Here is a 24,065-nt window from a genome sequence, read left to right on the forward strand (position 1 = left end):
CAATAACAAGCTATGATAGCACATCCCGGCAACTGAAAGCAATCCACCCTGTTTTCCGGTTTGGTCACGAGACGTTCAACATATACCGCATTACTATCCTCATAGTTGGCTTTTCGGTTTATATTAACGTTTGACTTGTTAATTAAAATGATGTAATAACGTGGCTTATTGAGAAGAGGTGTTCTCTTACTTAGCTGTTTTTTTGCCTGGTGGGCAGGCAATTCAACAGGTAAAATTGTCCAATATTAAGAATATGTTTGTTTCATAATATCCAAATACTTGGGTTGGGCTTTCTCTAAACTGTTTAATACCGCTGTTTCCACAGAAATAATTTACAGCAGTTTAAAATGCTATTAAAAATAAATGCCTAACATCTGGATAATATGAATAAAATTTGTTCATTCAATTCACCTGTCATTATGAAGATGGTGGTGATTTATTTATTAGCTGGAAAAACTGTTATAATCAGTTTTTTTCTTGACAGATTATCATGGATTGGGACTATTGTTGTTGTGGTTGCTAAGGAGAACCATGACTTGATGCTACATATTGTCCGAAAATTCAATCACACAAAGGTAAAAGTGGTGCAAGGGGGAACCACCAGGCACAGGTCTATCTTCAACGGACTTCAAGTCCTCAGCAACAATACAGACGATGTATTGACTACAAAGCCAAAAGTGGTCATCATCCATGATGCTGTACGGCCCTTTGTGGAAGAAAATCTTCTGTTGAAAATTACACTAGCTGCTAAAGAAGAAGGGGTTTGTGTCCTTTTTTATTCCAGATTTTGCTTATTACATTTAAGCATTTATATATCTCTATATTCGTCTTAAGGGCCCTATCTACATAGCATCTCAGAAGAATTGTTTCTTGATAAATATTAGTGTCTGGTTTATGTCTAGACGAGGAGGTTTAAAGAAGAAAATTAAAAACCCTGCTATCATATGAATAAAAAAAAAAGAAAATAGAAATGATTGATTTAGATGAGCAGTTGTAGGCCATAAAATTTAACTTACACTTTTATCCTTGAACCTTTCTTCCATAATAACTTACCCTACATTTTTATCATAAAGTAAACAGCAGTTTTAAAGAGGTTAATATCCTTATTAAAATATACTTAAAGCTGCTTTTAGTGTGTCTGTCATACAGAACGATTTATTTTGAAACACTCCCTGAAATGTTGTGGTGATAAATGTTAAAACTGTCTGAACCGTAATCTGCTGTTCCACGGTCCACATATCTTTTATATTTATGGGGTATGTAAAAGTAAGACCATCTAAAGCACACATGTAGAGCACCTGTAGCTCAAATTGTAAAGCAAGGAGCTGACAACACCAAGGTCATGGGTTCAAATCCCTAATGTACCATATATTTATATATTTCAAGATACAAGCACCATCCCATGAGTCACTTTAGATAAAAACAGCGGCCAAATGCATTAATATGTTACTAATAAGCTGTCAATCAGGAATTGTCACTAGGTTGCTGGGCTTCATTTGTTGTGTGTTTTTCCTTGTTGATGAGATGTGTGTTAGGATCTGTTTGCTAAGCAAAAGTAAGATATTTAAGAAGTTTCCGCAAGCCAGATATTAATTAATTAATTAAACAAATCTGATTATTTTGTTTAGTGTTAATTATACAGAGCATGTTTTTGAACCTATATTTTTTCCACATTTAGGCTTCAGGAGCAATACGTCCTTTGGTGTCTACGGTTATAGCTACGACCTTGGAGGGCTACCTGGACCACTCTTTGGAGAGAGCAAAATACCGAGCCAGCGAAATGCCTCAAGGATTTCTTTATGACATCATTTTCCAGGCCTACCAGCGGGTATGAGCAACCCAGACACCTATAGTGTTAAGCGCCAACCTCAGATTTCAGTGTGCAAAGTCGAATCCTATTACAAGAAGTTTGACTGTCCTCTCTCACCGCAAAACTCCTTGAGGTCTCCTTGGTGGCTTTGATGGTAATTTTGGGAATTTCAAGATTTATGTCTTTACATAAATAATTACAAAAAACTCTTGGAGCCGTTCGGGTCTTTTGTTCGTCGTCCTTGAGATCTGCATAAACCTGCAGGTTCTTCTGCTCCGGCGGGCTGAGTTTTATTATTATTCCCGTGGCATTGCATTGTATGACAAAATAATAAATCAGCGTTATTTAGTCTGGACTGGGTTATATAAAAAAGCCCGGTTTTATTAGCTTTCATGGTTGATTCAAACAATGCCTGCCCAAAAATGGTGTTTGTTGTTTTTGATACAAGTTTTCTCACACTGTAGTGCTTGATGTTTTTAAACTTTTCAAATAATATAGTGAATGTATATAATATTATATATAGCATAACAATTTATGCTATGTTAATATTGTATGTATTGTATACCGTGGGACGTTCGTCTATGTGTGTGAGTCCAGAAGTTTAAGAAAACCTAAAGCATTGAATAATATGTTTTTGTTTTTCGAATTTATTTCAGTTTTATAATTTATCCTCACACTTATTGCTTTAAGACTTTGTAACCTTTGGATTTAAGTAACTCTTTAGTCAAAGATAGATGTGTTAAAAGAAACATTAGGAGTTATAGTTCTGCTGATAGAGCCGTATTTTGGATATTGAATTCTTTTGCTCCTGATTTCACAGTTTTGCTGTTTTTGGCTGTGATATTGAACATTAGCGTCAGTTTTCCGTGTGAGTTCACAGCTGCCCATCCTCAATTAATTGTAAATAAAGATAAGACCTTGACACGAAGAAAGTACTGTAGATGACAACTCTGAATAATGGGTATTATCAAGCCCACCGGGGTGTTATCTGACACCCCAACTTCTTCTGGGGCTTTTCTTCTCCAAGCCCAACAGTGAAATGTCTGCAAAGATTTATATAGCGCTCTTTGCTTTTAAAACCCAATATTCTATGGAGCTCTTCCATTGCATGACATGAGGTAGTCCATACTTCTTTTTTATGAAGTATTCAACACGTTTGACGCTTTTACAAAGGGGTCATTTCAGGTGGGTGTTTTTGAGTAAGTGAGCATTTCATAGGCCGCTTTTCGACGTAGCCGAAGGGCATGTGTCAAAAACCTCTATGTGGTAGCCTTCAAATGACTGATGCCATTTTAGCATGGTATCCATTGAGTCTAAGAGCGCTAGTGCTTTACAAAGAGACATCCAAGCCCATGAGGGACCGGCTGTACGTTGATGCAAAGTTAAAAAATGCCAAAGGTTAAATGATTGCAGGACCCAGTGATTTTTTCCCCTTTAATTTGCCTTAAAATCACAGGGCTTTGTAGTGAAGCTGTCTTCTATATCCGGGATGAAATATTGCAGAAGTTATTGCCCTCCTTCCTAATGTCTCAGGTGGCATGATTTAAACAGTGTAATCCACCCGATTTCTTCAAAAACTCCAGAATAAAGGGCAGTTTTTTTTTTTTACAAAAATCTCATACCGAGATGCATATTTCTGATTGATGCACTAATTAACAGAAAACTCACTTATCTTTAATGCACATGCACATTTAATTTTTATCATCAGTGATGACTTTGTAACTAATGCATTTGGTTATTACCATACTTTAGGGTTTGCTTAATGTTCTTCTGGTTTATCTTTTCCAGTGCAGTGAATATGATTTTGACTTTGGCACAGAGTGCCTGCACTTGGCCCTGCAGTACTGTGGAACAAATGCAAAACTTATAGAGGGACCACCAGCCCTGTGGAAAGTAAGAGAGAAAACATTTAGCTTTTTTATGATTTATGTCATATACATTATAGACCACATTCATTTTCTGGGACTTTAAAGCTTGAAAGAAAGTATTCTAAACAAATTTGAATGATATGTGATAGTATAGCATATAGATGTTGATAATATAGTTTATAGTAAATAATATAATATAAAACAGCCAATAGGCTTTATGCCCAGCTGCACTACTTCCTGAACTCCAGCCAGCTCCTTGTTTCCTGTCTGCCATTATTGGACAAACTGATTAATCCAATTATGTCTGATTATTGTTGTTGTGACTACTAGGGTCAGGCACACCTGTATTAATCAGTTTGTCCAATAATGGCAGACAGGAAACAAGGAGCTGGCTGAAGTTCAGGAAGTAGTGCAGCTGGGCATAAAGCATATTTTTCTCTTACGTCATTTGCACATCTGCACAGATTCACAATCTTAACCACAAAATCGAATACGCAATCACAATTTATCATGTTATTTCTGCTAAGCAAAAACTGTTATTTTATAATCATCCATTTATGCGATAGGTTTAGTTGCTAAATGTGCATATTTTTCTTTTTAGGTAACCTACAAAAGAGATCTAGCAGCTGCGGAGGCCATTATTAAAGGTATTTATGTAGTTTTGTATTAAAGAAATTAAATGTGACATTTATATAATGGGAATTCGAATATTTCCATTCCCTGCTGTTTAAGTACACTTGATAATATGTTTTAAATGGGTAAGATCAGGCGTACTTTTTATAAAGTGTGCATGGAGTGGACAGGTGCTTCTGTTTCCTCACCTGCATATGGCAGTTCAATTGTGTGTGTGCATATTTATATGATTTTGCAAATTATGGAAAGTCTTTATGCATTAAAATTATGGCCCTGGCTGTCTATTCAAGCATTGCATTAAGCTACTAGACTATTTGAATGGAATAAAACAACGAATTGCCTAAAAATGTCAATTTTTGAAGTATTAGCTGTTCTTATTCCTCACCGAGGTCTGTCTTTGTAATACACAATCCATGTGGTGTTATTTATACTTTTTTAAAAGTTACTTAGAGTTTCCTATTCCACAATAGCTTAACCGCTGGTGAAAGGTACTGTAGTGAAAGAGCGGTTTATCCTTGAGTTTAAATGCATGGGTTATTTCTAAGACCTATGATTAACTTTGATGTCTTTCAATATCTCATAAGCTTATGAACATCCTGTATACCTAAGGTGAAATGCTTTTTATTGTTCAGGTGCTTTACTTCATTTCCTCATTAGATTAAAGGGATAGTTCACCCAAAAATGAACATTCTTTTATCATTTACTCATCCTCATGTTGTTCTAAACCTGCATGAGTGTCTTTTTTGTTGAAAACAAAAGAAGATATTTTGATAAATTATGGTAACCACACAGTTGACAGTACCCATTGACTTCCATAATAAAAAAACTATAGACTGTGTGCTTAACATCATTTATCAAAATATCTTCTTTTCAGGACTTTTTTTATTTTTCTACCTGAGTGCTAGTATTATAAATATAGTCAAACTGAACTATAAATAATGCTACTTATAAGTGGCTTATTTATAGCTGCAAACTAAGATAAGATACAAAACATTTTAAGAAGGAAAACAAAGTAAAGAGATATTTGTGATCATCTGTTTCAAGCCCTTTTTCGTCTCCCATGCAGAAACTCTTGCGACGTCTGCGTGTGTCATCACAGAAGCTGCAGCAGAAGCGGTTGAGCTGGCAGGAGCACTCCAGAAAAATCTGGCAACCCAGAGCATGGTATGATAAACAATCCGAAATCACATACACCTGTACTGTGACAGTAGGTACTGAATTAAATTAAGTATTTACTCATTGATCGACAAAACAGTAGGTATTTTATAGTATAAATATGGATGGTAAGAATTCGGAATTACTACATCCGCCATGTTGTCGTCATAGCACCAAGTTAGTCATTAACTGTGATGACGTTAAACTAGCGCAATTTAACCACAAGGGACAGCTGTTTAATATATGAAGAGTTTGGTTCCAGAACGTGATAAACGCCTTTTTTTTTATTAGTTACCGCCAAAATCAGTATTGTGTCAGGTCAGTATTAAAAAGTAAATTCTTAATTTTACGCGGAATCCAATATCCGCTGGGTTATTCTGTCATCTTTTCTCCCTTATTTCCCAAAACGCAATAAACGCCAGTCCTCCTTCTCTGCAGAATGCAATAAATCCGCTCAACAAATCACAGCGTAAACAACAATGGCGGTAATTTACGCGAGAGGCACTCGGGCAAAGGAAAAATGTCGGCTGTTGCTTGTTCTCACTCGACAGCATCAAGCTTCTGTCATTCTAACACATTGACCCCAGGGGATCTTATGAAAAACGTTCAATTTTTTTACTCGAAGTCAACGAAAATCGAGCAGGACCTAAATATTTTACAGCTGATCGCTGTCAAAAAAGTTCAGCCAAAAGTGAAGGATGACAACTGCAATGACAAAGTGTTCTTATTATGACAAAGTAAGTGTTTTGATTTATGCCATTGTTTTTTTTTTAATCAGTGTATACCACTAGTCAACTTAATGAATATAACATGGCAAAGATGAATGCACATTTTGTTACAATATTGATTCAAAGATTTATAGCATTTAAAAAAACTTGTCATGGATTTATTGCATTTTGCGGGGAAAATAATCAGTTTTTATAATAAATCTTTGAAAATCAAATTGGTTTTTTGGTTATTATAACTTAAAGGAACAGTATGTAGGATTGTGGTCAAAACTGGTATTGCAATCACAAAACTTGTGGCTAAAACCGGTACTGCAATCACACAACTGGTGGCCAATACACAAAATGACAACATAAACATCAGTTGAGGGCTGCAACTCCACTGTTTAAATGACAATATCCTGGCCAGACCACTGTTGTGAGTGATATAAGTATTTGAAATGAAAATTATTTCTTAATGTCTAGTGACAAATGAGGGCCATTTTATGATTAATTGATATAAATTTCTTACATATTGTTCCTTTAAAGATGCTATGTGAAAGTTAGTAACATAAAATAAAAATTTTAGTCAAAATTGATTTATTGCGTTTTGGAACCAAACTCTTCATATGCATTTGAATAGAGCCGCGTTGCCGCTTTTGGACATTATTGAATAAAACAACGCCTCTTCTTCTTCTTCATTGGATAACTCCTTTCCTTGGGGGCTCAAGGGATAGTAAAGTGTCCAACGAATAAACACTTAGGGATCTTGGCGGAAATAGTAGGTCATCTGGGTACTTTTCGCATTACTCGCCACGCCTGCTGCTTTTCGCCTACTATATAATATGGAAGAAGACGGTTTTGGACGCAGCCATGGTTTATGGTTCAGACTGTGAATGTGGACAGGTTAACCTGTTTAAACTAAACCTATCATGCGATGGAAGGCATTTGGGTATCTCTATCTCAAAAACTACTTCTCTTATGAACTCCTCCAGTCTTCACTTCCTCAACCTGAGGTTCTACCACCCCCCTCCAATTGAGTCTTCAAATTGAGTCTTCACTTGCTTTCAAGTGCATGAGGTGTCAGAGATGTTTGATATCTAGCCAGTCCTTACTCTTTGTAATGGATTAGGTGTTCTGTACAAGTGTGACCACCTTCCCATTTATTCTACTTTCATTTTTGGAGCACATCCAACTGCATGAGTCACGTCTTTACCTTGTAGCTGTCGCTGTAGGACACTTCAGGAGATCCATCTTCCACAAAAAAGTGAAAATATGACATTTTTATTTTGGCTCCGTGCCACAGAAACCCATCTTCTGGGTATTTCCAGGTTCTTCATCAAGCAGTGTCAAGCAAACATCCTCCTCTTGATAATGTTGCAGGAGACCACGCAGCGTCCATCTCCACCTGAGTGGTTCCAGACATCCGCTCCCCCGGGTTCTGGTCGGGGTCAGTTCTCCCGGCTTGTTCCTGCGACTCGACATGCTTCTTTTTCAGAGCTCCAGGGAGATGAAAGAAAAGGTGGAGATTAGAGATTTGTCCCAGTGCCATTTGTAAATCTAATCCTCATTACGTGTCTCCGTTACAGCAGTGTTGAACTGAAATTAAGTTTTTTCCAAGAGTGCAGGTGGTACGTTTGACTCTGGGTACATATTTTGGCCAACAGTGAAAGATGAGATGATCCTTTTGAGCAAGATGTAATACGTAGACTACAGATAAGAGAATATGGAGTTTTCTTCTTTGAATAAACCATCATTTTCGGCTTTCATTAAAAGCTTCTTCTTTGCCAATAGCATTCTCTTCAACTAAAAAAAGTTTGAATCTACGTACCATAAGGTGTGGATCTCAAACGTGGGGTTTATATGACATTAAGCCCATGACTGAGTGATCTTCACATTCCCCAGCTGTGGGAAACCGAGATAATTTAGAGCCGAGAGCACGAATGCGGTGTGTATATAAGATTAAGCAATGTAAGTAAATCTTGCATAAAATATTTCTAGATTTCCATTGTAAATCTATCTGTGACTATAAAATTCCACTGGTTAACTGTAATCCTGGTAGGTTAGCATTTCAGTGACCCTGCCCAACATGTGACTGTAATGTATTCCTACGTCAACGTCGGATTAAACCCGGACAGGAAACTTCTAGATCGTTGGCCTGATATTTTGTGACGCGTAACTGCGGTTTACAGTGAACTCATTGCCAAAGCGATTTTCATTCGTTGAATTATTTATAAACACTTAATCGCCATCAGACAGGTCATTTGTTTGTAAAGTAAATGTATCGCAAATTACTAAAATGTTGGCGGCATCCGTTCGTTCTAATGAGGGCAAACTGTGTGGCTTCTTGGACTGATTTCCTTTTGTTTTGGTCATTATGGAGTTTAAAAGTCCTCATTCTCAGCTACCGTTGAAATAACCTGTAAACAGCGTCTCATGTGGCAGGCCGACCTGGTTCAGATGTCGAAATTAATCTCGCAAATCCACAGCTCAGCGCAAACTGGTTTTCGCCTAAAGCCGCACTTGGTTGTCTTTCAAGAGTCAATAAGTCCTTACATGTGCTTCCAATAACCATTTCATATTTCCAAGTTTCTCGTCAAAGTGGAGTGCCAAACACTTTTGTTTATTTCTGTTTATTTTATCTCCGTACGAAACCAGACGCGCTTGCAAGTTCAAACGTATTTACATTTATGTTGAAAGTCTAGATATGATTTCTTTCATTGAGCATCTGAGCATTGCTTTTTTTTATAAAAAAGTCTCAGTAAAGAATATTTATGGTCTGATCATTTTCACATATTACTGTGCTTGTTTTATTAAATTTGTACTTTTTTCTGCTTTTATCAGATGGTGAAGGACATCATTACAAGTGCAAAGGAAAGTAATACAGACTACCTGTCAAAAACCCCAAACTTTCTTCAGATAACGGTACGTTACATCAAACAAATATGCAAGTAATACCATAGTTAAAGTTTGTAACGTAATGCCAAAGACAATTAGTTAATATAAGAAATCGTTTTATTGTTAAATGGGTCAGGGACAAAAATGGTTTGGCAAAATGAGAAAACTTGTTTTAAAAGCATGCATCAGGTTTATTTCAATGCACATAAAAAATTACATTTGCACCATTTTTATGAAAGTTAAGACTGAATGCACCTGAAAATGTCAAATGTTGGAACCGCCAATTGTGCTAAAGAATGAGAAATATTTAATATTTTATCCACATTGATGGAATGTAGGCGTAATCATAAAAAATAATTTTAAAATATAATTTTATTAGTTATTTCTGAATGTAAATTTTAATGCGTTTTAGTAATATTTGTCCTGACACATGCTTACAACAGCTCTGTTTTCTAAATAATCTTTGACAAATTATGTAAAAATCTATGTAAAAAATCATATTACACTGAACTAGATGATTATATTTTATTCCACATTTTTTTATGAATATATTTATATTTTAATTAAAAAATACTAGTTACACCAATTGACACAGACAGGTTACACCACGTTGACATTTTTGACATCATCCCCCAAATAATCTTTCAAAATTAAATACAACCAGAAATTTTAGACTTGGTCCTCAAAAAAGAGAATGCATGCAAGTAATCTGCAAATTTATTTAGAAATTTTACCCCTTTACATTTAATTTATCCATACGGACTAGGGATGCATACCGATTAATTGCGATTAATCTATGGCAGAATACATAATTTTTTGTTTACATCATATATGTGTGTGAACTGTGTATAGTAATTATGTATATATAAATATGCTCACATGCACGTGTAAATATATAAATACTTATAATTATGATTAATCTTTATGCATCCCTAATACGGACACAAAATAATTAACGTCACATCATTGACCCAAATACAAATATTTAGTCTTGGCATTGCTATTATAGCTGCACATGTCTCAGTATATCTATGTTTAGTTAGCAAAAATTCACTGTGACAATTTTAGTTTTAACAAATGATTTTGGTGTAAAATGTATTCATATTATTTGCTTTTATTTAAGGTGAATGGATTGAACACATCAGGGCTTCTACAAATGGTTAAACATTTCGAGGAGACGGGCCACGCTTGTTTATATCCAGTAGTTGTTGTTTGGGTAAGTTTTTCTGTACAGTGACCATAGCGTGGACCATAGTGCTAAAACATCAATCTCTCTTTTGGTTGTTTTCAAACATCTTTTACATGCTTTCATAAGCTTGGTGTTTGCCCTATGCTGTGTTAACAGATGTGGAGTGTGTTTTAGTGTTTTGTAACGGGATATAACCATTTATTGTTTGATTTATCTGATTTTAGAGAACCTATAATCTTTGGCCTGGTTGGTGTATAATAATTCAAACAGTGTAAGATGTGTCCATGGCTAATCTGTTATTTTTTGTGTAATGGTAGTAATTTCAGATATTGATTACAGAAGATAGCTTGAGCAATCGCCGTAAGACCAAAATATTATCTTGTCCAATCCAAACACTTCTGCAGTTCAAATTCACAGGGGTCAACGTAAATTTAAAAGAGAACAATGTTAAAAAAGTTATTTTTTCAGCTTTGTGCTGCACATCTGCCTACTGGGACTTTTGGGGGTGGGAAAAAGACAAGATGTTTAGTTCCCTGATGTCTTCTGCAGTATGCGTACATCTTAAGCCCTATTCGTATGGGATTAGTATTACCTGGTGACCTCTAGTCATGTGTGATAATTGCTATGGTGGTCTGGGATCTTTATCCCGTGCAAATCGGCCAATTTGTTATCTGGCGGGGTCGTATATAATTTTTCAAGGTTTTTATTACCCACGCTCCCTTTTATCTATCTTTTCATTGTTCTCTCTTTGTGCACCTCTCGCACAGACATACAGAGACTCTGATTTTTATAATTATCTTTGTGCAACTCAAGGCATTTGTCTGTTTTAATTGTCCAATCAGTCTCTCCTTGTCCATGATTCATGATTAATATTCATAATGCGCTGAACTTTCATTAAATGAGATCACTCTAAAGGCCGAGATGTCCGCTGTGACATCACACAACCGTTTCTTAAATAGTATCCAGTGTTGCTAAACATTGGATACTCAACAATTTTGTGTAGTTAGGACATGCTGTTATGCAAAAAAATTCGTGAATTTGAGTAAAATCTCAGGCTTTGCTTATCCTGTACGAATGCGCCACACGAAATTCAGATGTGGAGTGTGATTTCTAAAACACATGAGGTCCCCAAATAATACTAATCCGGTGTGAATAGGGTTTTTCTTACCTTGAATGGCGTGAGTTTTTAATGTTTTGAAAGCAAACATCTCTGTTCCTGCATTTCTGGATCCAGTGCTAGCACACTGTGGGAATCCTCAGTCTTCTCAGTATGTCTCTCATATGTTCAATATGTTCATGCAGTACAGTGCGTCTCTCCAAAGGCCTGTAGGATAACCTCTGCTCTTCATCTTTATGCTTTCACTTATGATTGTAGAGTTTTGAAAATATCTGATTTGTCAGTAAAACCTTAATATGTGTGATTTAAGGTTCATTTTTATGAAGCACAGTTAAGAGGCTTTCTTGAGTGTTAACACATTACATTAGATTTCCTGTTGGCCTGTCATGGTTATCTTGGTGTGTAAAGGTTCCCTGAAATAATACTTGCAAAGGTGCAATTACCTAAAACATGAACTAGAGTTAGAAATGTGTTTTTCTTCAAGCATTTTCCAAAATAAGCAACGCTTGTTATTTGTTGGTGCATTTGCATGCAGGCCACAAATGGCGAGGTAAGGGAATGGAAAAAGAATTGGACTAATAGTACGGATGGGTGAACCTCTGATGGAAATGTTTTGATAAGAGCTGGTTCTTGCTGTTTGCGTGGGAGCCCAAATTGTCCAAACACACTGAAACTGGTGTTTGTATATTAAAAAACGAGTATAAACATTGTTATTTTAGCACCAAACATATTAAGAAGAGGTGGTCTGGTCCAGAGGTACATTATAGATGATTTGGTCACACTTTATTTTACATTGTTAAGCCTGGAGTATAGTCTGTTTTTATGTGGACGCGAACAAACGCACACGGTCGAATGCACAGCCTTGCAAAGCATAGTTTATTTGACTCGTACATGTTCACAGACGTTTGACGCAAGACTTTACACAAAAAAATCACCTTTCCAGGGTAAAATTTGCTATATAGACCAAAAACACTTTTGTACCAGGCCATAAACATATTTATTTCTACTGTAAAGTTTGGCATTTTTTACATGGGGGATCTATGGGATTGACTACCATAGCTTCTTTGGAGCCAGCCTCTAGCAGCCAGTTGATGAATTGCATCACTTCCGTTTTGGCTTCACGATAGGGATCGAAAGGTTGCCCCTTGATTTACATGTGACATGTGTATAACAAAGACACCATAAAATGTGTAACCCATTTATTTCAACTATAGGGCCAGTTCAGGTATTATTGATTTCAGTGTTTCAATTGGAGTCAATGTCGGAGAAAAATGTTGCGTTTTGTCTCTTTTCTGTTAACAGGTTCAGCTGAACGTGACAAAGCGGTCCTTTGATACTCAAAAGACAGACGAGTTAACATCCTTTAGACGTCTGGCCTCTGAAATCAAACAAGGAAATGTTCTGCTCTACGGAATTCGCATTGATCACACCGAGGTAATTGTCTCTAATTGTCCTCGTGTGTTAAAGAAACATTTCACCCAACAATGCAAATTGTGTCATCATTCATTCACCCTCTTGACTTTCCTTTTCCAGTGGAACACTAAAGAAAATGTTGACTCTTACAGTGAAAGCAAACAGTGACTAGGCGTGACTTTCAAGCTCTAAAAGGAACAAAAAGCAGTTTATAAGTAAACTAAAGGATGTGTTCTTTATGTTCCAGCCTTTCTAAAGGAATTTACATTTTTATTTATTCAATTGGCAGGCACTTTTATCCAAACCGACTTAAATTTTTTATCAACATGTGTGTTCCTTGGGTTCGAACCCCATGACCTTTTGTGATGCTAACATAATGCTCTAACACTGAGCTATACAGGAAAATGTTTCATTTGGCAGTAGTTTAAAAATCTCTTGTGTTCATGTATATTCAGTTATCCCACATGAAGACATCCGTGATGATGAATGTTTTTGGATATCATTGACTGATTTGTATTTTTTGACAGCTGTGGTCCTTATTCGCTTTCATGATACATTTGTAAAATTTCGTTCCACTGAAAAACTAAATAACAAAATTTTGGAACAACATGAGGGATAGACCGTAAAAAGTGAAAGTTGCATCAACTTAAAATGCAAATAAATTGCATTTTTCAACTTAAATTTTCTAACTTAAAGTGAAAAAGTTAATTGATAAAGCGTACATGCTTTTAAGTAGATCCAACTTTCACTTTCTTATGGTGTAGTGAATACATTTTCATTTTTGGGTGAACTGTCCCTTTAAGAAAAAGCCTTAATGCATAGCTACATCGATTATTAGGATGACTTGTGAGGAGGCATTACAAAGGGAACTTCTTTATCCCTGCATGTTCAGTGGGTCTGAAACCATTTGTTTCTTGTCTGGGAAAAATTCAACATCTCCACTATACATTCATCTTTTTGACCTTGCACTAATGTACGTCTTAATGATCTGTCTGTAGTGCCAGTCTGTATGAAAGATCCAGGTGTGTGTGTCCTGCAGAGCGATGTTCAAATTGAGTTGGTTTGGGAACAACGATAGTACGTGTTTGTCGTGATAAAGTGCTTGTTTTTAGGAGATAGTGAAAGTACAGATAAAGACCGTTCATAAATCACTCTCGTAGGTTCGGTAATAATGAGGATAATTTCTCCCACATGTGCTTATTCATGCCTTGCAAAATGAGTGCCAGAACTCGCTATGTGAATTCAGACCTAATCCACCTTCATACGTGATATAAGGTTTGTCTTTTAGAGGTCATGCCTCTCAATTGGCTGTATTATCCAGATCGTTGTTGAGATTCAGTACATGTCGGTGAAAGCTGCAGATGTTTTTTTCCTGCTAGTTACGGCAGAGGGTTTTTGGATGAACTAACATTAAATACACTGTACGCTTTCTATTGCTTAATACTGGATGAATAAGCAATTTTTGTGGCTTTATTCATACGGTCAAATAACCGCAGTTTATTTTAATACAGGACTGACAAAGCAAATAAAAACATAATTGAATCGAAAATGTAATTGTTTCAATATATATATATATATATGTATATATATATATATATATATATATATATATATATATATATATATATATGTATATATATATATATATATATATATATATATGTATATATATATATATATATATATATGTGTATATATATATATATATATATATATATATGTGTATATATATATTCCCTAAAAAAAGAGTTTGAAATTATATACTGTAACTTTAAAGAGCAACTAAGATCCGATTCACGATTTTACATTTCCTTTGGTGTGTAAGTGTGTATTATTACATGTTAATGATATGCAAAAGGTACAAACCCCAAAGTAAACGATGACGCGAAGTAAACATTATCGTTTCCAACGTAAATCTCTTTACAAACCAAGCGTGCCGCACAAGCCCTGAAAAGTGAAGCCAAAACGTCTCGATCGCCCCCTAGTACTGGTCCCAGCTTAGGTCATAAACCCTGCCTTCCCCATGTTATTCAATGGGATTTGAGACCAACTAAACATTTTTATTACACTTCAACTATCTTTTTTCAGAAGCTGGTCACACTGATGTAAATCAGTGAAAAAGTGTTTGTTTTTTAAATAAGTTTGTTTTTAGTTAATTATTTAATGCTATAAAAACGCTGATGTCATGATTGACAGCTGTGATATGCGCATTCTGCGAGAGCAAGGGTGGGGTCTTGATTTCGCGGCTTTACTTCCTCCTCACTACTGCGCAGGACTGGTCCCGAAATCGCTACTGCACAGACTCAAGACCCAAGATGTAAGTGCCGTATCGGGACACTAGCGGCTTCACTTTTCACCAATGGAAGAGAGCGAACGGGCGTCGTCCATCTTTTTTTACAGTCTGTGTTACAAACACACGGATTTTAGGCAACAGTTTATTTCCTGGGCTTGTTGACGTGGACAAGACCGACATTATCATATTTCTTCCAGATTCGGACTCGGCCTGTAAGTTAACTCCTGTCAGCATTGCATTGTGAGCAAATCTTTCAAACATGGTAAGGAGCGTCACATTTCCGGCTGACGTCAGAGGTATTCAGGCCAATCACAACGTACAGATTAGCTGGCCAATCAGGGACACCGTGCTTTTCAGATGGATGAGTTTTGTACAAAATCAATGCGTTTGAGGAAAGCAGTATATCTTGAGCTACAAAAATGTACGGTATGTGTTTTTAACTAAATCACGCAATTCAGACACATTGTATTACACCAAATACACAAAATAACATTGTTTTTAGCAATGAAATAGGTGCCCTTTAAACTTCAAAATCCAAAAGGGGCGTGTCTTAAAGGCACGACCATGAAAAGTGATGATCTAATTCACGAAAAACTACAATATGATTGGCACAACAAACTTTACATGATAAGTGGCACTCAGAGAAAAAATCGTTATGGTAAAGCCTAAATTTTCACAAATGTGCGTCACTCCCATCTGCTGCAAAAATTATTCCGGTAAGGGAAGCCGGAGATGACATTTGAGAAATGACGCTTGCAGTCTTTCAAGAGGAATGTTTGATTGGAATCTTAAGGTTTGTTTTTCCTCGCCAGATGTTTGTGAATGTGGAACACCCCGCTCGTGTAAAGGGTTTATTGTTTTAAAGCTTTGGCATTAGATAAGAATCAGTAAACATCGTCTCATAAATACGCGTTGAGTCTTATTAAGAACATCTTGTCTTTTCTTTCTCGTCTTTGCTTTTGCTTAGTTACGCTTCGATTGCCGCTTGCCTTCGCTGTGTTGTCCAGCGTGGTCAGTGCGCGAGATAACTTTCCATTGCCTAAAGCTGTTTAAAGTGCTTCGACTATTTTGTTGACAGATTCCTTTAAGAAACTTTGAACAGAATTTCGACAGGATCTTTCAACGGGTTTTAATAAAGCTGACACAGAAACAGCCATGTTATGGACCTCCAAGATGCTTGGCTATGTCCTCGTAAATGGCGAAGATATGAGCATGTGTGATGTAAACTTGTAAACAATGAACGGGCCCATTTGAGAAATAACTTCATTGTCTCCATATGTTTGCTGAATTTACAATTAAATTCTTATTGATGCCTGCGGGCAGCAACACAGAAGCTTCATAACGTAAGAAATAAAAGGCGTAAGCTAGGAAAACGTTTAAAACTACTTTACTTTAAAAAGCCGTTATTTTAGATCTATACGGTTATAAAGGCTGTATAGAAAGATAGACAGATGGATAGATAGGTTTTTCAAACACATCTTTTCAGTGTGTCAGTAAGGGGATCTGACGGTGTGATAAAGGTCATTTGTGGCCCTACAATGGCTGGCCAATGAGTGACAGCAGATGTCACAGGATCTGGCCTGCATACGGGCCTTGTGGCCTGTCAGCTGCTGAAAAACCTTGTCACAATGATATATAGCCGCTCTAATCCCCTCTGTGAGAGCCGTGCAGTTTACCCAGCCCTCGCTTCCTGTTTCTCAAAGCATCCAGCCGAGGAATCCTGAACCTGAGAGGAGATTAGCTGATCCTTAAAAGAAAAGGATAGGGAGAGACTACACAGATACATTCTCTTACCTGCTCAGATCCACCTCTGAAACAAGATGCCTGGATAGACAAATATTTCTGCCCGACTTGGTGCATCTCCAAATATTATGCTTTTTGCATTTAACAGTGCTGGTTAATTAAAAAGATGAATGTAAAAATCGTGTGTACTAGAAAGACACAAATGCCTTTTATTCATCTGCGTTTGAAGATGTGAATGTGTTTGGTCATATTCTCCACTTAGTGTTGGATTTGTGTTCCAGTAGTCATTGCTCATTTTCATAATAATTTTTTTTCTTCGCGTGTTATGTTTGATGTTTTTCTCATCATTTTTTTGCTGGCACAAACACACTGTTGGAGGAAATCTCAACAAAGCCTCTGTGTTTTTCTTAGTCCAGGTTTTTGAAGGATTACTGCTGACAGCTCCAGGGCAGAGCATGTCTGCTATGATATTTAACCAAGGTGTTAAACTAATAGATCTGGAGCATTGCAGCACATGCTGGTAGCCTTTTTTATCATCGTGCATTTTCAACCTTTCTAAAATGATGATTTTTTGTGCTTATTTGTTGATCACATTAGTGATAATTTTCTTTAAAACACTTTATGAAAGCCAGCGGCGAACTCGGCGAGCAACGAACTCCGGCGAGCGGCGAACTCCGGCGAGCGGCGAACTTTGGCGAGCGGCGACGTGGCGCGTCATGTACGGCGTGAGCGTCGAGGAGAGTTGAAATCAGTTCAACTTTATGTTAAAGGAAAAGTCTAACCTTTTGCCACATTAAACTATGTTATTACCTCAACCTAGACGTATTAATACATACCTATCTTTTTTCAATGCGTGCACTGTACAGCACGTTGTGAATGTGTTAGCATTTAGCCCCATTCATTCCTATGGTACCAAAAAAAGTTTTATTTTGTGGCACCATACTTACTGGTATAACTCCTCATGTAACAGTCTTTAAATAGGGAAAACATGGAAGTGTTTGGTGGCTTTCCTGTTTGGTACCATAGGAATGAATGGGTCTAGGCTAAATGCTAACACATTCACGACGCGCTGTACGGTGCACGCATTGAAAAAAGATAGATATGTATTAATTCGTCTAAGTTGAGGTAATAACATAGTTTAATATGGCAAAAGGGTAGACTATTCCTTTAATGAGCTATGACGCGGTTCGACGGCAACCAATCGGAAGGCGAAAACCTCAGCTTCAGGGGAGTTCAGAGTAGGGCTTTTCCGAATACCATTTTTTGAGCTTGGAAGCTGTAGCAGATATCAAATCGAATATTCGAAGCTTCGGAAGGAGGGGCTGAACATATTTTTCTCTTTAATAAAGGCAGGAATCTCTCTCTGTGTGTGTATTCGTGTGTATGCGTGTGTGTCTGGCTGTCTACAGTTTTATTATGTGGCGGATGTGTTGCTGTGGACCGAAGGGAGTGTAGTGCCTTTTTCGTGCAATATGGACATGTGACACGTTTAGAATTAATAAACTTTAAAAATACTACAGAACAGCGCAAGCCGGAAGCGGCGTGCCGGTCACGCGTCCTGCAAGAACAGCATTAGTGAAACAAAACACAAGAGCATTACTTTTAATAAGGTAGCCTAACATTTTTCTAACAAACAAACGTTCCCGTATCAGAAATTAACAGCACAGTAATTACTGACATTGTAAAGGGTAGGCTATTTAAATAAAACAACGAAAATAAATGAACGAAGTTCAACAAACTGTAATAAAACGGTAGCATACTTTCAAAATCAAGTTAATTTATAACACTTACACCATCCAATATGTTTTTTTCATCAGTAGAACAAATTTTGCAGAAACCCCAGTGCTCCGTTATGCAAGTCAACCGATCCGACACTTTAAGAGCTAAAGCATATATATCCAATACAAAAGTAATCCCCCATAACTCCGTGTGACATATTTACGTCTTGTGAAGCAAATCAATCAGTTTTTGCAAGAAACTGAACGTATTTACAACACTATTAGCGTGAATGCCAAAGCAAGAAGCGCGCTTTCCGTTCGAGGCGATCTCTTCCACTGGTGGTGTTTGGTGGATGTTGGCTATGGATGTCGGTCTCTCTGCGCCACCTATTGAGCACTTCCTTCTTGGCAAAAGCTCTGCATTAACGCTGTAAAATATTTATATATGTATATTCGAATCTCAAAACTGAAAATTGAATGTCAACCCATGAACGAATATTCGAATATTCTGGTCCAGCCCTAGTTCAGAGAATGCATTCGAGCGTTAGAGCGTCCAAAACACCTTTTCTATAGCGTCGTTGGCAGGGCAGTCAGAGCTTTTATTGACGCTCTCGCTGGTGGTGGTGTGAAAGCACAGTTATAAAGGCCCTTTAACTCTTTCCCCGCCATTGACGAATTAATGATAACTCGTCTTAATTGATTTACATGCAAATTAACATTTACAACGAGCAATGTCAGCAAACTGGACTGAAGCATAAATCAGGGAGCTCGTCAAATATCCAATCTGAAACTGAGGAGCAACAGTAATGTACAGTATGAAATTTGGAAAATAATGTGTTTTTTTACCATAAACCATGTAAACACATTGCATTACACAAAATTATATTCTTTTTTGCATTCTTTTATTTTTATTATTATTTTGCTTATTATTATTGCTTCATAACAATATAATTATTTGAATTATTATCAGTTTAATTTATTATTATTTATTATTTTTATTATTATTTTGCTTATTATCATTGCTTCATAACAATATCATTATTTGAATTATTATCAGTTTCACTTATTATTATTTATTATTATTATTATTATTTTGCTTATTATCATTGCTCATAACCATACCATAATCACAATTGTTGTTTTGTTTTTTTTGTCTGTCTTTTTTTTACTGCTTAACTATCTGTATGTTTTGCACTTATAATAAAAAAGCATTAAGGAAAAGCACAAACAAGTGTCACAATAAAATATTTTGTTAGAAAAAATAGGAAATCTGCGTCATGGGAGGGGCTTCTGCGACTCCGCGACTCCGCTCGCTTCCTGTAATAATGTCACTACTACAGCAAGGTCCTGATTGGTTAACACGGCGCGGATAACCGCAGAAGTTCAGATTTTTCATCTTGCGCGTTTCCCGCAGCAACGCTCAATTCGCCATCCGCGGCTTTGCATTGACTTAACATGTAAATCACCTGCGCTAGCCGCCTCTACCGCGGCTGGTGTAAACGTAGCATTAAACTCCACATGACTGGGGTGAAAGCAGATTGAACAATAACGTATGAATGAGATCATACAAATTCATATGAATTAGCCACCTTTTAAAATAGTTACAAGTAGCCATACGATGTGTAAGGGTTGATCAGCTTTATTGAATTGTGGTATGTAAAGACATTTTTTAGCAGGCATCTCTTCACAATATTTCGAAAGGGTGCAAGAGTCTCATAAAGTATACACACATGCTGTTTTCAGCAAGTTATGATGACCCTTGGCAAATGTTAATGTTATATACAACAACCAAAAAATGGTCAAAAATGGTCCCTAGCTGTCACTGAGGCAGTACCCTTTCAAAAATGTCATATTTGTACCTCAGTGACAGCCTGGGACCATTTTTTTAAAGGTATTTTATGGAATAATACATACTGTACTACTTTATATTGACTCAATTTTAACTCTAGTTTCTATTAACCCCCCCCCCCCCAAAAAAAAAACAACTGAAACAAATTAATGCAGGCAGGCTTAAACATGAGCTGCACAGGAAGAAATTAGCCCACTGAATCTGTTTACAAAGTTTTGATTTGGCAGATTACATGAGCCATTGATATCTTCCCCCCCACTTTGCTCATACATACTCATGCAGAGTCAACATTCCAAGGAAAAATGTCCAAATCCAAAATGAGTTCATCCTGTTGAAGAGACTGATCCCTTAGCAGGGACGAGCGGACTGGTTTGTAAACATTTAATCAGTAAAAGACCACAGTGGCGTGTTTTGCCCCATGCAGCCTGTCTACCGCTCAACACTTGTTTTAGATTTAAGTCGACCACCCACCGTCAGGTATTGAATATCCACTTCACTGTAATCTTGTTTTGAGCTCAGAGTATTTCAGGGTTTAGCATGAGCTTTGTTAGATGGTTTGTTTGAAGCGGTTCCCCTCTGCAAAACTTCTCGTACATGAATCTTCTTCTTGGTGGTTTATCAGGTCAAGCCGATAATGAACACTTTTCCTTTATATGGGTCAAAACAATGCTTATTTAAAATTGCATGCCAACCTTTCAGTTGAATACTGAATATATGAAAACTAAACCTGGCCCTTATTACATTAGGAGAGTGAAACCATAGAGATATTTATGATGGCAAATGCTTCATCGCTGGGAAAAGCACCAAATTTAAATGTCATTTGTCTATGTTACCAATTCACCATGGATTGCTTGGTTATTTTTTCTCATTTGACAATAATGTTAGTTGTGAATCTGCAAAAATTAAATAAAGTTTAAAGCTAGAAGTATAGTCCCGTTTTTATGCATACGCAAGGGTACGTGTACAGCGAGCATGAAACAAATTTCGTCATCAGCTCTCGAGCACGCGTCGAACATCTGTGTACACGTACAAGTCCACTAAACTATGCTTTGCAAAGCTGTGCATTCGACCGTGCACGTACGTCCACGTAAACATAAAAAACAGACTATACAAAACTTGCCCCAGGACAAAAAAGCACATGAGCAATGCTCCAAAATATCTTAAAAACCATAAATGTTTATGAAACCATTTCTACATATACAAATTCAACAAATTAAATGTGTCTAATCTGATGTATAAGGCAAAAACCTTAAAAAGTAAAAACAGGATGTATAAGCTACCTCCGCTAGAGGACACTAATCCCTTAATACGTCACTTTACGATATAATAAGGTGCTTGCACAAACGACCTGAGGTCGTTATTTTTGGAGGACAGTCTCTCCGGTTAAAGTGCCCATATAAGGACTTCCACTTTTCTTCCTGCACTGAAATTGCTCATAAAAAAAATAAAGCAAGATTGTTACATATGTACGGAGCCCCTAAGGGTACATGGAGCAAAAATTAAATAAAGTTTAGTTTCGTTGGCGCACGTGAAACTACCGCGTACTCACGTGAAACTACCGCGTGCTCACGTGAAACTACTGCGTGCTCACGTGAAACTACCGCGTTTAGTTTCACGTGCGCACGCAAAAGTTTTGCGTGAGCAAATGAAACTAAACTTGAAATTTTTTTACTCCAATGTCACCTTAGGGGCTCGGTACATATGAATCTTTCATGTTAAAAATAAAAAAAAAACTTTCCGAAACTTAAAACTTGTACAAACCTTGGCGAAGTGCATTCGGCACATAAATACTCTGCACACGTCCTACTGCTTTTTTGACACTTTGTCTGTGTTTAGCACGAAGAATCCAACTCTTAAACAATGTTAATAAGTCAACATGCATTATAGACTATAAAGCCTTTATGTTCACACCTCATGTCTTAAGAATATATGTCAATACATTGCTCATTAATAAGAAAAAATAGGACACACACACACACATGCATATATATTCTGTTTTAAAATAATATCCATGTCTGTATCTGTTTTAAAATACCTCATTCAATGTCTGGCATTAAATAAATAATCCAGCTATTCAGAATGAATAAATATGAACAGGGCACAACTTGTGTTGATTCTTGTAATGTGGGCTAAGGGGTGTTTATGTTGTAACTGTATAAACACGGTAACAATCCAGCATTACAAGGTGGTTTGTTTCCCTTTTGGAATTTTTATTCAATTTGAACCCTTTCACACTCTCACCTTTACTCATTTACAAATAGCGGCTGTTTTGTCTGTGATAATTCTTGTTTGGACAGTCTTTTGTTTGGGGAAAAGGTGAAATATTAATGTTTGTTCCTAATGCGTCGCGTCGAGGTGCGGGCGCTTGCCGATTGCAGAGCGCGGAGACGGAACGCGAGGAAGTCGAATTTGAAATGTTGACGCCTTTTTGACATTTAAAGAAATAACATACATGACCCACGTTGATCCCTCACTAGACTTTTCATTGTATGTCACAGGTATAATGAGGGGAACTCAAGAGGTTGTGCGGTTAAAACGGATGTTTGGTTTCTGCATGTGGGCCTTGAGGGATCGTGACAGTTTGCACCGTTTTCAACAAATCTGCCAGTGTATGGCAGCATTGTCTATTATTGTTTAGGAACATATCTGTCGCCAGGTCAAGTACGAACACACAAATCGCTCCGACTAGCTTGTTGAAATGGCACAGGCATGGAAACAAAACCTTCCTGTACTTTCTTCACCTCGTTCTTATGAATGTTACGCCTGAGGCTTTTTTACGAAGAAAGAGGAAGAGACTGATCCAGAAATGTAGTTCACCTAGAAACCCTGTTTAAGACTGGGCTATACGAAACTATAGATGCCATTCTCCCCGTAACCGCACGGCGGAAACGCTCTTTGATTTTGTCTTTCATACGTTGATTTTCTTTCAATGTACCTTGACTTGTTTTACTTGTGCAGTTCCTGAATCAACACTGGAAAACGTTGCGCTTCAATAGGAATGTGAATGTGCTGTCCAGTTTAAGATACATGCACAAAAGAGCAGAGATAATGACGCTTCAATCTTTTTTAAATAAAGTGAAATTGAATGGGAGGCACGGGTCGTTCTAAGGACACGTTTTGAAGGCACAAACCCAAAAAGTATTTTAAGGTATTTGTTCTGGTGGTACATTAAAAAAACAGTGGGAATTATCTATCACCTCCGGCGTATGCCGTTCTGCTCACATCCGATTCGGGAACAGCACTTTGTGGATGTTTGCCAAGCGATGTTGCAACTTCAATAAAGAATTCAATTCATGTCAAAGGTGCTCATATTTTTGGTTATTTTAGTCTTTTGTGCTCCCGCAAAGCTTATTGGTAGAGCATTGCGTTAGCAGCGGAAAAGCATATGTGCAAACACAGGGAACACACAAGATGAACAAATGTATACTGTACCTTTTTTAAGTAGTTATAGGCTGCTTGTTTGTAGCCAACTGACTTATTTATTATTTATAGTTTTATTTTAGTCATTGATTTCAATCTTTGACCTGATCTTTCTTAGTCAATGTTAAAAAAATCAAGGTTATATTTTCACAGAATGTTCTTTACATTATGTACTATAGGAGGATTATGTTTTCATAGGCAGGATCACATTTCGTGTAACGAAACGTTGCAGAGTTTGTCAGTTCAGCCCCCTAA

The 24,065-nt window shown here is 37.0% G+C and overlaps 1 protein-coding gene across 1 annotated transcript in view; it reads left to right on the plus strand.

Moving 5' to 3' along the window:
* The window catches only part of crppa (CDP-L-ribitol pyrophosphorylase A), a 44,462-nt gene that overhangs the window by 7,707 nt on the left and 12,690 nt on the right, over nucleotides 1–24,065 (plus strand). Inside the window, exons 2-9 of the mRNA XM_065280739.2 lie at nucleotides 485–761; nucleotides 1,679–1,828; nucleotides 3,599–3,703; nucleotides 4,280–4,325; nucleotides 5,378–5,475; nucleotides 9,015–9,095; nucleotides 10,192–10,284; nucleotides 12,677–12,808. Of these exons, the coding sequence (XP_065136811.1) occupies nucleotides 485–761; nucleotides 1,679–1,828; nucleotides 3,599–3,703; nucleotides 4,280–4,325; nucleotides 5,378–5,475; nucleotides 9,015–9,095; nucleotides 10,192–10,284; nucleotides 12,677–12,808 (982 nt within the window). The remainder of the gene's footprint in view (nucleotides 1–484; nucleotides 762–1,678; nucleotides 1,829–3,598; nucleotides 3,704–4,279; nucleotides 4,326–5,377; nucleotides 5,476–9,014; nucleotides 9,096–10,191; nucleotides 10,285–12,676; nucleotides 12,809–24,065) is intronic.

This window comes from Paramisgurnus dabryanus, chromosome 8 (assembly GCF_030506205.2).
Source record: "Paramisgurnus dabryanus chromosome 8, PD_genome_1.1, whole genome shotgun sequence".
Classification (NCBI taxonomy): domain Eukaryota; kingdom Metazoa; phylum Chordata; class Actinopteri; order Cypriniformes; family Cobitidae; genus Paramisgurnus; species Paramisgurnus dabryanus.